Source organism: Abramis brama (assembly GCF_963993115.1).
Source record: "Abramis brama genome assembly, chromosome: 25".
NCBI classification, from domain to species: domain Eukaryota; kingdom Metazoa; phylum Chordata; class Actinopteri; order Cypriniformes; family Leuciscidae; genus Abramis; species Abramis brama.
This window is the reverse complement of record NC_139987.1, coordinates 15,878,979-15,893,125: the sequence shown is the minus strand read 5'-3', so window position 1 is coordinate 15,893,125 and position 14,147 is coordinate 15,878,979. Positions and strand designations below refer to the sequence as shown.

Here is a 14,147-nt window from a genome sequence, read left to right as displayed (position 1 = left end):
AGTGCATGTGTCAAAATTAGCAAGCTGCCTTTCAGTCTATTGCCTATATAGTCATCTACTGTACTTTCTAAGGCAGCATTCTAACCATCATGGAATACACAAAAGACTCATCTTTCAATAGAGTTTAACATTATAGTATAGTCTAAAAAGCACACAAAATACATAAAACATGTAAATCCTGAGCTTACATGATAATTATTTTTGGTATTAAATAAAAGAAAATTTACCACCAAGGATGCATTTATTTAAATCACAAATGCAGTAATAAAATTAGTAATATTATTACAATTGAACACATGTTTTTTATTTTAATATATTTTAAAATGTAATTTATTCCTGTCATGGCAAAGCTGAATTTTCATTAATTACTCCAGTCTTCAGACACATGAAATCACTGTTGTAAATTGAAGTTGTAAATAAAACAAAGATAACTGGAGTGCGTTTTACAAGAAAATACTATTTCAATTTGTCTTCTTCAAAATTTCATGTTTAATTCAATGTGTTACTTGCCATTTCTTTGTAATTAATGGGGGGGGATGCCGCTGGCAAAACCAGCAATGCAAGTTATAATATCAGGACTTGCTTTACGGCACGACGTCACATACATCAACAACATATGAAGCAGCCTATATGAACTATATTTACGTCAGAAACGTTTAATACAAGTACTCCACAGCGACTCTAGGGGTCGCTGTTTGAAAAAAACAGAAACTGCATAGTGTGTCTTTAAAAATAAAAAAACGTTTAGAATGGTAATGTAATATAATAAAAAATATATATATATATGTAATGTAATATAATAAAAAAAGCTTGCCTTAGATTTTGACCAAACCTGTTTATCTTAGAACGGTCTCTTATGCATAACTGTGCATCTTTATAGCAATACATTATAGTCTACCTAACACCTATAATTTTCACAACCAGAAGATTTTGGAAAGACATCCAGCATTATAACATAGCCTACTGAATGTTTTGTGTTTGCATCAAATGAAATATTTCATCTTCTCTGACAAAGGTTTACTGCTCTCCTTTACTGAATATATAATGTCTGGCAGTTTCACACACTCTTGCTTTTTTCAACATCTTTCAGAAGCATCAACAGATAAAAGTGACATTTCTCATTTATTTCATGACTACTAAGAAAATCTGTCTTTTAAGCTTGATTTTTCAACTAGCCTTAACACTTCCTTGATAAACATCACAAAGCCCACATAGCACTTAACCTGAGGCAAATCTGCACACTAAAGCAACTGAGGCTCCTTTTAATAAAGAGAACAGATGACACTGTACTGGGTGAGTGAATGTGTGTGCGCAGGATAAATGTTTGCCATGAATACATGCATAATGAGCTTGATTCGGTCCTTTCCCGCTGGGTTTACTGCAGCACACCTTTCTTTTTCTCTGGGGAAGTATGGAGTCTTTATATCTCCTCAACAGCGACTCAATCCAATGGATCAACCCAATCTTACAGGAAACGTAACTACTTTATGAGGTGGCAATTTCATATGAATACGTATGATGTGAATCATACAAAAATGTAAAATTCTCCCAGCCCCATCCCTAAACACAACCATCACTGGGGCGTAATGTGTAAGCAGATCATACAAAATCGTAGGACTGCAATCGTACGAATTCATACAAATTAGCCACAAATTTGCCAAAACGTAAGATAGTTACAGTATGAATGAAACTATAATGGATGGATCACACAGGCCTCCAATACATCTAATCACAGCAACACATTTTAACGCAATAGTTCTGTTACCCATCTACCCCTCCCAAAACTCAGATAATTCAAAGATTATGTGCGTAAATGTAAAACGCAGCATATGTTAAATCAGTGTTTTCAGCACCCCGTAATATTGTAGTAATGCTAAAATAAAGTTATCAACGAAAAAAGGGTCAGTGAATTCATTCTACTTTAGAGATTTACATTTTGGGAGCACAGAACATGCACACACACACACACACACACACCCACGCACACGTACGCACACACACAGTGTTTATAGGCTAAACTCAGAGTGAACACCTGCTCTACTGAAGCAATCCATCATAGTGTTTTCTTTTACCAGAACTCCATCTTCACTCTTGAGTCTTGTTCGCTCATATTAGGATATTTGAAGTTTTATCAAACACAGATTGGTGCTTAAAGCAGCTGATAATCATCATAATCTCACACGTACTCCAACACAAGTCCACAGCAGGCTTTAAATTGAGAACAGCAGAAATAAAAGGGGGAAAAGCAATTAAACCGTCTTAACAGCATTAAGCGTGTTGCTGGATTCAGGATGTAACGGTCGATCTCACATTGTTGATGGAAGTATGGCGCTTTGACTAAAACACGGCACATCCACAGTCATCTGGATATGCCTTGATATTAATAATTTATTACTGAGATGCCGGCAGAGAAACGAGAATCAAATTATATTATCCTCGGTGAACGTGAAGGGTGTGTGTAAGAGCCATGTGGAACGGAGGAGATTCTTTTAATGAAACAGAGCAAGAATAGTGGGATATTTCTCATGATATCTTTCTGATGTAATGGAGGAAGAGAATCTTTTTAACCTCCATTTAATCGCATTGCCGTTTAGGAGAAACAATTGAGTGGTTAAAGAGATATTATTTGTGATTTATCTTTCCTATAACAAACAAGCTGAAGCAGGACAAAAAAAATTAATGAGCGTTTTTGGTTGTTCATGAATGGCTGGCTGTTTCTGGACATGGTCAAATTACAACACTGCAATAACAGGAACAAACACATCATTTTGGAGTTTGCAGGAAACAGACAAAACCTTCCTCTACCGACTCAAGGTCAAGCGGTTGTTAACGTGTTTGTGTGCGCGCTCTTTGCGCTTCGTGCCGAGTACTTATCGCTCTGTGTTAGTGTCTGATTCAACACTACTACCTCTCTGTGTTCTTTCACTCAATCCCATCACCTGTTCTATCATGTGCTCAATGTTTTCTCCTCTTGCATTTATCTACCTCTTTAGTTCTGATTCAAAATGAAAAGCACACATTTTTCGGAAATTGATAAATTTCACTATTAATTATAAAGATATGGCAAGTATCACAATGAATTAAATATGAAATTTTGAAGCAGAAAGACTGAAATAGCATTTTTTTTTTTTTGTGTGTAAAACATACTCCCAATAATGGTGTATTTACAACTTCAAAAAATAAGAGGCAACCAATACTATGAAATGGAATCTCAGAATTGACGGATTTGGAATGCTCTACCATAGGTGTCTTCATGTGAAGCACAATGTATTCTCCAATTGGGTTTGTCAGAACTGTCCTCTAATATGCATAAAAATTTTGGAACAAAGCTCCAATTCTATATAGCCTACTGTATCATATTTGATACACAAATTTCTAAGACCTCTAACATGATCAAAACTATTGTACACAATCCACTACATGCCTTATGCCATGTGATTAATAAAGCATACTAAAATATCTTTTAGTATAATTCTAAAAATGTTCACCTTCAGGTCGTGGTGCACGTCAGAGTCCTGCAACGGGTCGGGTACCCGCGGGTACCCGCATAAAAGCGGCTAAAACGGGTGGATTGTGACATTCCTAAAATTCACGGGCGGGGATGCGGGCGGATAATGAACTCCTTGCGGGCGGGTAACGGATGAAAAATATGTGCAATATTTGTATGTCTAAATTACCATTACACATACGCAAATATGTGTTTTAGTCAGGCCGTCCTTAAAAATATTCTTGTTTGCAGTAACCCGACCGACCCTGTCAATTTAGGACCAACCCAATTATTTTTTTTTCCCCTTTTTAGTCCGACCGACTTGCCGGTAGTGAACTTGTGTTAAGACCTACCGATTTTTTTTTTACTCTTCAAACAACTAATACAAATGCAATAAAATGATATTAATTATATTTTAGTAAGTATTGTGTATATAAATTGCCCATATATAGGCCTACATACAAACATATATACATATGTCTTTCTTTTAAATAAAAACCGGTGGCGTCATCTGATTATAAGGGCTGTAGGCTATATGCGAAATGAAACCGAAATCGCGACACTCAGGGCCACGAACCTACAATTAAAACTTTCACAGAGATCTCAAACAAACATTAAAAACACCAAATATTAAGAATTGGCATATCAAGCAAAATAATATTGATAAATGATCGAAAATCGTAGCCTATCTCCCCCTCCACAATGCTCACCGGCAATGCTCCGACATTAAATTTCTCTGTACTGTATGTGTTGTAGCCCTGTCATTAAAAACGATTTAGTTTCATATTCATGTTTAAATAAAATAATATATTTTTTTAAATTTCATGTTGATTATATGAAAAGTGAAAAGCATGAATAAGATAAGATGATCCCGAATATCGGGAGACAAATGCAGTGGGCAGACATGATTTTGAACATTTCATTAAGTTTATGTAGAAAACCTTTCTTTAAAGTGAATTTCGTTTCGTATTAATTGTATCTTAATTTTAATCAATGTTTCATCAACCAATTTATTGGATTCAATAAATAGGAGGTAAATAGGCTATAGCAGGCAATAATCACGACACGGTGGCGCGGGCGCGTGAACTTGAGGCTCGTCTCTTAAATAAACCGAAACTCAGCGTATAAGCTACTTGCCTCACAGACCTGAGAAATAGAAATCATGAAATGTCTACTTTTAAACAAAACAATAAAAAAAAATAAAAGAAAAAGAAAGCAGACTGCTCTCTGCTTATGCAATCCGTAATGTGATTTTCTCTCTGGCGCGCTCACTACTGCGAAGATCGCGAGTCAGTCAGCATCGTCAACTTCAACTTTGACACAGAAAACACTTGTTTATTAATAAACAATTGAAATGTATCCTTGATATATTTGACATATTAATAATCATTACTTTTCCCAGTTCTTTGTGACAGCTTTTAGGTGCGTTATTGGCAGCGCACCCTATGAACGCGTCCCCACCGCTCAATAGATTTTAGCTTGTGTGTGATTTATCGCGGGCACGGGTCGGGTAACGGGCCGAATATTAACGGGTCTGGGCGGGTGCGGATTTAATTTTGATATTATCACGGGTGACGGGTCGGATCTGGTGCTGAACTTTGCGGGTACGGGCGGGGGCGGGTCTCCAAAAATGGACCCGTGCAGGACTCTGGTGCACGTGTCTTTTTGCCGTCATAAAATTATTATTGGGAGATATAGAATAGGGGTGTGCCACGTGATCTTATGCCATGTGACAATATTTCCCGTCAAGTTAAAAAGCTTTCTTGAGATATCAAGATGATATCAAAGATATCAAAACCTTTTACAGTGCTTGCAGGGCTGCCAACATTTCAAAATGCATCTGTATTGTTTTGCATTTTGTGACTTTCATTCAAATAAAATAATATTTTTCCAGTCTTATATTTTGTCATTGAAGATTTCTTAAAAGCAGTGTTAAAATATAGGCTCATCTCGTTCTGAACCCAATATTGTGTGTTGTCACACCCCAATATAGAGTCAAGTCAAGTCAAGTCAAGTCAAGTCAAGTTTATTTATGTAGTGCTTTTCACAATACAGATTGTATCAAAGCAGCTTCACAGTATTAAATTAAATATAGACTTATATATGCTCACTTTTTGGCCATATAAATACCACTGCACCAAATTGCAATTTCCCTCTTTGAATGTGAGCTCAATATTTAGATATATATACCCTATATCTGAGACATAAAACCTTGATCAACAACATGTTGAGTAACATATGTATGTATGTATGTATGTTTCTGACTATTATTTCATACACTAGGCTTTACAGGGTAAATTTCTCTAAACCAGTGGTTCTTAACTTTTTTGACTTGAAGGCCCCCCATTGCCCAATTCACCCCCCCCCCCCCCCATATTTGTAGTAATTCTGATGCAATTAAATGATTGTAATATATTGTTATTTTAGTAATTTATTGTAAATACTTTAAGTAATCCTAGTCTTTCCTGTCTTAACCATTACTTAAAACCAACTGTTTATTTGATCCAAGACCTGTTTTAAACCATTCATCAAATCTCTCCATACATCCCACCCAAAACGCAGTTGACACTGAACATTAATATGTCAAGCCCATAAAAGAAAAGCTTTGTGAAAAGCCAGTGCTAATCTAAACCCACAGCTAATCGCTGGCCTCCTTATCTGGCTTATTTATGAAAAGTCATCAATCATTGAATATGTTGATCCTATTTGCACAGCGTGGAGAGTGATGAATGACACTAAATTCATGAAAAGCAAAAAAATAAAAAGGATGTCAAATTTATTTGCCACTCACTCTGCGTGGGCAGTGAACTCATCAAGTGGGTGATTGGCGAAGTCACGGCTGAGCATAATGTCATGAACATGCAATAAATAAATGAAAAATCAAAACTCACGTATGGTACAGATTCCAAAGTGTCCGTGTTGACAATAATTGGGGCAGGACTTGCCTGTGAAAAGAAAGGGAGGGAGAGAGAGATGGATGGAGAGGAAAACAGAAAGAGAGAGATAAAGATCAGAGTGGATTGGATTGGAGATGCGTGAACTGGCCTAGTTTTTAAGGGATACATCAGAGCATGATGGGAACCGCTGAGCTCACAGATGCCATGATGAAGAACACATCTTCAAAACAACAGTCGGCAGCAACACCCACAGTAAATGGAACACAACATATTTACATACACACACATAGATCGATTAGATGAATGACGAAATAAAACATGGCGAAATTTCGCGTGTGATCATTGCTGAGGGAAAAAAATTGTATGACATGAATGTTGAAATTGTTTCTGTTTCTCTCTCTTTTTCTCTCTGCTGTTTAGATAGTTTCTGATGACCACACAAAATCAACCAATCTCTCCCACACAGCACTGAGGCCAGAAATCTTAGTGGGTGGACCTCTATTCTGTGCCTTCTCTCTAATTTCATTGACCGTTGTGAAGTGTAACCCCTTCATGAGCCTTTATTAGAAAATATTTGCTCACTTTACACAGCATAATGTACAGCTGCACAATTCACAGTACAATAACGATATCTGCACAGTTAGGCTAATTTACCTTAATAATGATGTCTGTGGTCCTGGAGGCAGGAATAAATCAAGTGAATTACTGCAGACCACAAAACCTAACAAATATTTTGTTTTACTATATTTAAAGGAACAAAAACGCACAAAGTATTCTCATCAAGGTTGAACTACTGTAGTCACATGGACTATTTTAACAATGTTTTTACCACCTTTCTGAGCCTTGAAGTTTGCAATGACGTTGCTGTCAATGGGTGGTTCAGAAAGCTCTCAGATTTCATCAAAAATATCTTCATTTGTGTTCCGAAGATGAACGAAGGTCTTACAGGTTTGGAACGACATGAAGGTGAGTAAATAATGACAAAATTTTAATTTTTGGGTGAACTAACCCTTTAAGAAATATGATGATACTGTATGCAGATATGATTATGCATTTTCTTATTTCCAAACAATTACTATTTGAATCTACAATCAATTCGGGTGGACCAGTGCTAAGTTCACACTTATACAACTCCATCCATGCTTCCATTCACAAACAAATACACACTGATGTTAATATCTTAGATGTGAACGTTAACAGCTCAAATATGAATCATACTCACAAATATAACTAAAATAAATCACTTAAAAAGGCTTAATCCCAGTTACTAAAGGTAAACAGCAGGACAACTTTCATTTAGATAAATGTCCTCATGAAGTGTAATGGCTGTTAAGTGATAATCCAAAGTATTACTCTAAATATGATGTCAACTACCAATACCACTTTTTCCAGAACGAGTCTGATACCTGTTTTGGAATTTATTTAATATTGGGCAGAGAAACCAAAAGAATATGAATCAAATTAGTTGGCTGAGCAAATAGATATTTCCTTCAGTTATTTTCATTCATATTTATGCCTGTTAAAATGTATTGCAGGATCTACTGTTACTTTCACTGTTCATATTATTGCTCTATCATATTTAATTCATCTGTAATTTAATAGGACAGTGAACATTTAGAGCTGCTCTAGCAGGACTCAATCAGTCAAGAGCAGTGAGTGATTTTCTCTGTCTTTTGTGTTAGATTAAAATTGAGGACAAAGACAGCAGTAGGTTTATTAGGCTGCTGTCACTTTAAGAGCTGCAACAATCAGCAATCAAGAGCATGCACTCTCTCTCTCTCTTTACTGCCAAGTTAATGTTAGTAATATGCTCCTCATTTTACTTTCTTTGCTATTGCCATATCAGACCAAACTACAAACTTTCCAGTGATGACTGTGAAAAAGGGATGTGTGCTCGACAAGCTTGCGCGTCTATGCCACTGCGTGCTCAATCAAAACGCGTATTGCATAAATATTTCATTTGTTTACCATTCTATTAATTCGATACATTTACTTTATAGACATCCTTTGCAGTTTGCTCTGTTGTCAAGAGTGTTTCTTTGTCACAAGCAGTGTACATGCTGAGTGGTTTTGGAGCATCTCTAATGTCACCTATTACTCAGTATATTGCCATTCAAATGCTTGGGATAAGTAAGATTTTGCATGCATGTATTTGCTGATTGATTTATTATTATTAAAAAAATATATATTTTATTATAAAAATTAATACTTTTATTCAGCAAGGATGATTCAAATAAATAAAAAGTGACAGTAAAGCCATTTATAATGTTACAAAATATCTATATTTTTAGTTATTTTATACTGTCCATGCATAAAAAAATCCTGAAAAAAGTATCACAGTTTCCACAAAAATATTAAGCAGCACAACTGTTTTCAACATTGATAATAATAGTACATTCTTGAGCAGCAAATCAGCATATTAGAATGATTTCTGAAGGATCATGTGACTGGTGCAATGATGCTGAAAATTCAGCTTTGCTGACACAGGAATTAATTACATTTTAAAATATTAAAATAGAATACAGTCATTTTAATTGTAATAGTACTTCACATTTTTCTAACTGTATTTTTGATCAAATAAATGCAGCCTTAGTGAGCATAAAATACTTATTTCAAACATATTAAAAATATTGAAAAATCTAAAAATGTCTAGTGAAATCTGCATTTGAATTCCATCGTGACTTGATTCTGACACACATTTTCTCATTATTTCACTAATAGGGGGAGGGGAGCGGGAACAACGCCCTTCAACTGAGCACTTTAAATAGAATACCAGTTCGACAAAAGCTAATACTGCATATCTGAAAAGCTAATAATGCATATCTGATGATGCCTAACAATTCATGTCATATGATTTGCCTGCATGACTGAATGTCTTTTTAATTTTCTTTGTTTTCTATTCTTTTACAGTTTATTTTTTTATTTAATGACAAAGTTACTGAGGAATGAGTGGAGGACTAGTTTCTGGAAGCGCTCAAACCTGCATCATTTGCATTAATCCCACAGATCAACATGTCTAATTGAAGTTTTGCAACTGTTCTCGCTTCCACTGATTTCAAATATATTTCACAACTTTGCATTAGGCTAAACAACAGCCATTTGTAAGTCGAAGCAAGTAAACACTAGCTCTATGGCACTCTCAAAACATTGCTCCGTTGTTGGAGAATCCCGACCAGCCCATCACAGCAACACTTGCTCAACCAATGGCGTGAGTTTGGGGTGGGGCTATCTGTTTTTCTGACCAATGGCAGACCTGTGTTTTAGGAAACCTGATTGAAAACAGTCATTATTTTTGTAATTCTGTTTGTTACCAATACAGGCACACCACCTTTAACAATAATGAAAGATGGGCTAGCACACTCTACAAACTCATTCAGCTGGAGGTTTATCACAGACACATTAGCATTCAGAGATGGCCTACTACACAAATCCTCAGGGAGATACAGCCGGCCTGTAGTGGCGACTAAAGATCGATCGACAGCAGAGATTGAGGCTGTCCCTGCTTACTGCGCACTGACTCTAATTACATTAATACATCTCCCGCTTTGAGAGCTACAGCCTCAATCACACCGGGACCGGAGAACCAGAGAGATGTGTTGGAAAGCACACAACAGAGAGGAAAAACCTCATTAAAAGCTTGAGCTTTACCACTGAGGTTTGAGACACAAAGTCAGCTCGAGTTTAAACAATGTGTTTGTTTTTATCCCTGTAAAGCATGACATACTAAATAATAATTGGAAAAATCTTTCTTTTTTAAAATGGAAATGTTTATTGAACCTTAAAAAAAATGTAAGATTTCTTAAAAAAAAATCTTGCACACAAAGTTTGCATATTGTTTTTTGTTGATTATTGGGTTTGATACATCAGGCTTGTATGGCTCATGTAGTATGATAAAGGTAGGAAAATATCAAGCTCACACCTGGGGAGGAAAAAAACATCTCAGAGGACCCAAATAAGCAAACATAACCTTGTGCAGTTGCTAAAATGTATATGGCCAAATAAGTAAGATGAAAATCTAAAAGCTTATAATGTAAATCAGTGAGATTTTATCACAGAATACTTACATAAATGCATATACATATCAGCTGTCACTCTATAGCTCTCAATAATGTCTTAGTAAGATGATATTTAAATGCTTAGTTTTATGAACAAAGTTCTGTAGTTTTTATTCTCACTAGCATGATGTATCATAATTGATACATTTCAACATGTTTTTTGTTTTTTTTTTCTAAAAATGATGTATGGATAATCATGTGCTTCAGTTCAGTAAGTAATAGTCTGGAAATATACCTTGCAATATTAAATCGATTCTTACAGTTACTTTGTAAAAATCAGTAGATTTCACAGCAAAAAGACATGAAAACCACAAACTGAAGGTGGACATTTTTAGTATGATATTAAAAGTCCTTTTACTTGCAAAGAAAGTATAAGCTATCAAACAATCAGACAACAGGTTTTTCATGTTTTGATCAACAGGTTTTGATCACGTTGATAATTTAGAAGCCTCAAATATGACACAATAGGCTTTATAGGGTTAAGAAGATCCCACATTTTGTGATGAATGACAAGGCAGGATCAACAACAGAAATGTGCCATCTACTGTAGCTGGAGCTATTATCTACTGATGAGGTCCATCATGGCATGGCAGACAAACATTAAAGAGATTAAAAGATAATTGCAGCGTTATCTCAAAATATGACAGTTTAATGGTCGGAAATAAAAAAGCAAACAGAACGTAAATGAGCAAAAGCTAAGTTTAATATCTCCCTGGATGACAAAGAGCAATATTGGCCATTTCAGAAAGTGAGTCATAAAGATGCCGTCCCCTGAGACACATACACTCAGAAAGATGACTCCAATTTTCAACTAGGATGACATTGCTAAACTACTAGTCATAAGCGTGAAGAGGGATTTTGCATATTGCAGATTTAAGTTTATATTGAATGATCTTGAATATTATGCTGATAATTCTGAGCTCTGTAATGCCAAATCCCAATTTTAATTTGAACCCATCATTTTTAAAACATTACATGCTCCTGCTAGGTGGTGCAATAAATAAACATAACTGCATTCATCAATATGCAAATGATATGCAGATTTATTTTAGATTAACACCAGACATCAAGTTCAGCACTCTGTCTGACAGTATAATATTAACTCTATGGATGTGGGTGACTATGAACATTTCTACAGAGATAAATATAAAAACAGCACATCCGGAAAATAATTTGGGTACCTTGGCTTGAATAACTAATGCTGAAGACAAAGACAAAATCAAGAATCGCTGAGTCATTTTGTCTTTATGAGGCTTTGGTGTATTTGATGACCTCATACTGAAACTGAAAGTGGTTCAGAGTAATTAAAGGTTATCCGATGGTGTTAGGAAGTAGTTATTTGTTCTTTCCACCAAAACACAGTCACTTGGACATCAAATAGAATCCAAAATGGCAATGCTTTATCAGAAGTGCATGCAAAATTGCTCTTTGAGGAATAGAGAATGAGGTCATGACAGCTAACTGTGATACAGAGACTTCTATATCGAAGTTTCTCAAACCAATGAGGGAATTTATTTGCGCACGCATCTTTATTGGCAACAGGGGCAGTGGGATGCTGGATAACATGTCTCATGTCAATAGTGCTAATGTAGACTAGACTGTAGGAAGCTGACGAGAGGAAAGACAGTGAAAAGGGACCGGTGCTAAATGTACACAGACAACATCTACTTGATGTAAATACATACTGCAAAATACCTAGCACTTAGTTAAAACCCTGGCTGGGCAAAACAGACAGATTTGAATAAATCTTAGTAGAAAAAGCTTTTCAATGTGCAAACAGACTCTTTGTTGATGTGTTCATTAATTCACTCACAATCGGTGGAAGTGGATGCTGCCTGTTCCAGCGTTATCTGTGTGTAAGTGCTCGCAAACACATGGATACAGAGCACGACCGGCCTCTTTCAGCCAGCGCTCACGTGGCCCAGCCCAGCACAGAGGTGAGGGCATTACATAATCAGCTTCACACGCAGCCCTCAATAAACATTAGGGGATAAAAAAATGATTTCTGTTAAACAAGCTACAGCATGCTATAGAATGAAACAGCATATCATAGAATATCAAAGTGTTTTAAGGCTAAAGATGCAAGAATAGATAAGATGCTGTGTCTGAAGTGTGTGTGTGTGTGTGTGTGTGTATGACGTAGGGCAGACCAGCTTTGCAGTGCTTGGTAAAGAGAGCACGAACACAAACATCTTATGGGCTTATTGTGGAGCCAAACTGGGGCAGACTTTCTGCTTTAAGCATCTTCATGCCTCTGCAGAGTTGGGAAAAGTCTTGGTACACAGAAGTGTCTGTTTTCAGCATATCAGCATTTTAGGGCAGGTAACACAAGATCAAGAAAGTGCTCGGGTTGAAACTAAGTTTATGCTAGTTTATGTAACTTAAAACAACACGTCATACTTCTCAAATACTTTTTTCAGCTAGTGTGAGTGTTTTGAGAAGTGTGTTGTGGTACACTGCAGATGTTTATGAGATCCAGACCACTGATCAGAAAGTGAAGTTTCACTGATGTGAAGTGCATTGCTACTCAGGCAAAACATGATTAATACAGCGTGGCGTACCTAGGGACCCCATCAACACTGAGGTTAATTGTGTGTTAATAAGCACGATTGGAATAATTACGGTTGTCCTTATGAGTGATAGCAATTCACCTTAGATGTTAAAATTGTACCTCGGTGAATAAAATACCAAGAGGGATGAATGTAAACTTCAACTAAACTACTCATCAGATATTCCTAATTTGATTTACGGTATATCAAATTACCAGATGAAAAATACCCTTTAGAAAAACAAAGAGACCAGTCATAAGCATTTAAAAATATAACTGAATAAAGATTTATCACTACAGTATACTGACCATTTTGCTCTTAGAAAACAGTGTAACAGCAATGGGGATTTGCATACCGCAGTAGAGCAAACAACTGCAAATTACTCCAACTAGTAGTTGTTTTTTTGCTTAACCAAACATCAAAGATGACGATAAAAAATGATTGGTATGCAGATGTGTTATGTGCTGCTCAGAAAGGTCCCGCAAAGGCGTTCAGAGACTCTGCTCTTGTCCCACTTTACCACTCTCAATAATTCAGGCCACAGAAACTATACATAGAGCTACCACACCACAGTCAATAATGCACAAGAAAAAAAAAGTCAACAACAACAGCCTTAAAAGAGATGAAAACCACAGACACCAACTCAAAGAAGCATCCAAGAGCAGCAGACAGAGGGACCCCATAAACCAATACATATAATGATTGGGTTTCTATTTTAATGCTTCAATATTTATTTAGAACTACTTTACTAAATTAAAAAATTAATAGTAATAATACCATTCATCAATTTGGGGTCATTTTTTTAAAGAAATTATTAATATTTTTATTCAGCAAGGATGAAATTGATCAAAAAGACATGAATAGACATGTATGATGTTACAACTTCTATTTCATATAAATTATTTCTACTCATCACATAATCCGAAAGAAACAACAACAATTTTCCACAACAATATTAAGCAGCACATTCACAACTGTTTTTAACATAAATAATATGAAATAAATCAGCATATTAGAATGTTTTCTATAAACTAAATTAGGGAAAACTTAAAATAATGCTTCACGGTCAGTACGATTTTTTAAATTTTTTTGCAAGAAGTATATAAATATATATATATGACATTCTTATGAATTAATCAAATGTGTTGAAATTAAATTA

The 14,147-nt window shown here is 35.7% G+C and overlaps 1 protein-coding gene across 26 annotated transcripts in view; it reads right to left on the bottom strand.

The window, feature by feature from the left end:
- Positions 1-14,147, bottom strand: part of dlg2 (discs, large homolog 2) — a 218,905-nt gene that overhangs the window by 68,515 nt on the left and 136,243 nt on the right. For all 26 annotated transcript variants that reach the window (XR_014604607.1, XM_084103815.1, XM_084103826.1 and 23 more), the window contains one exon: positions 6,379-6,432. Coding sequence is in view for 25 of the 26 variants with exons in the window: in XM_084103815.1 (XP_083959941.1) it covers positions 6,379-6,432 (54 nt within the window). In the remaining variant the exon portion in view is untranslated. The remainder of the gene's footprint in view (positions 1-6,378; positions 6,433-14,147) is intronic.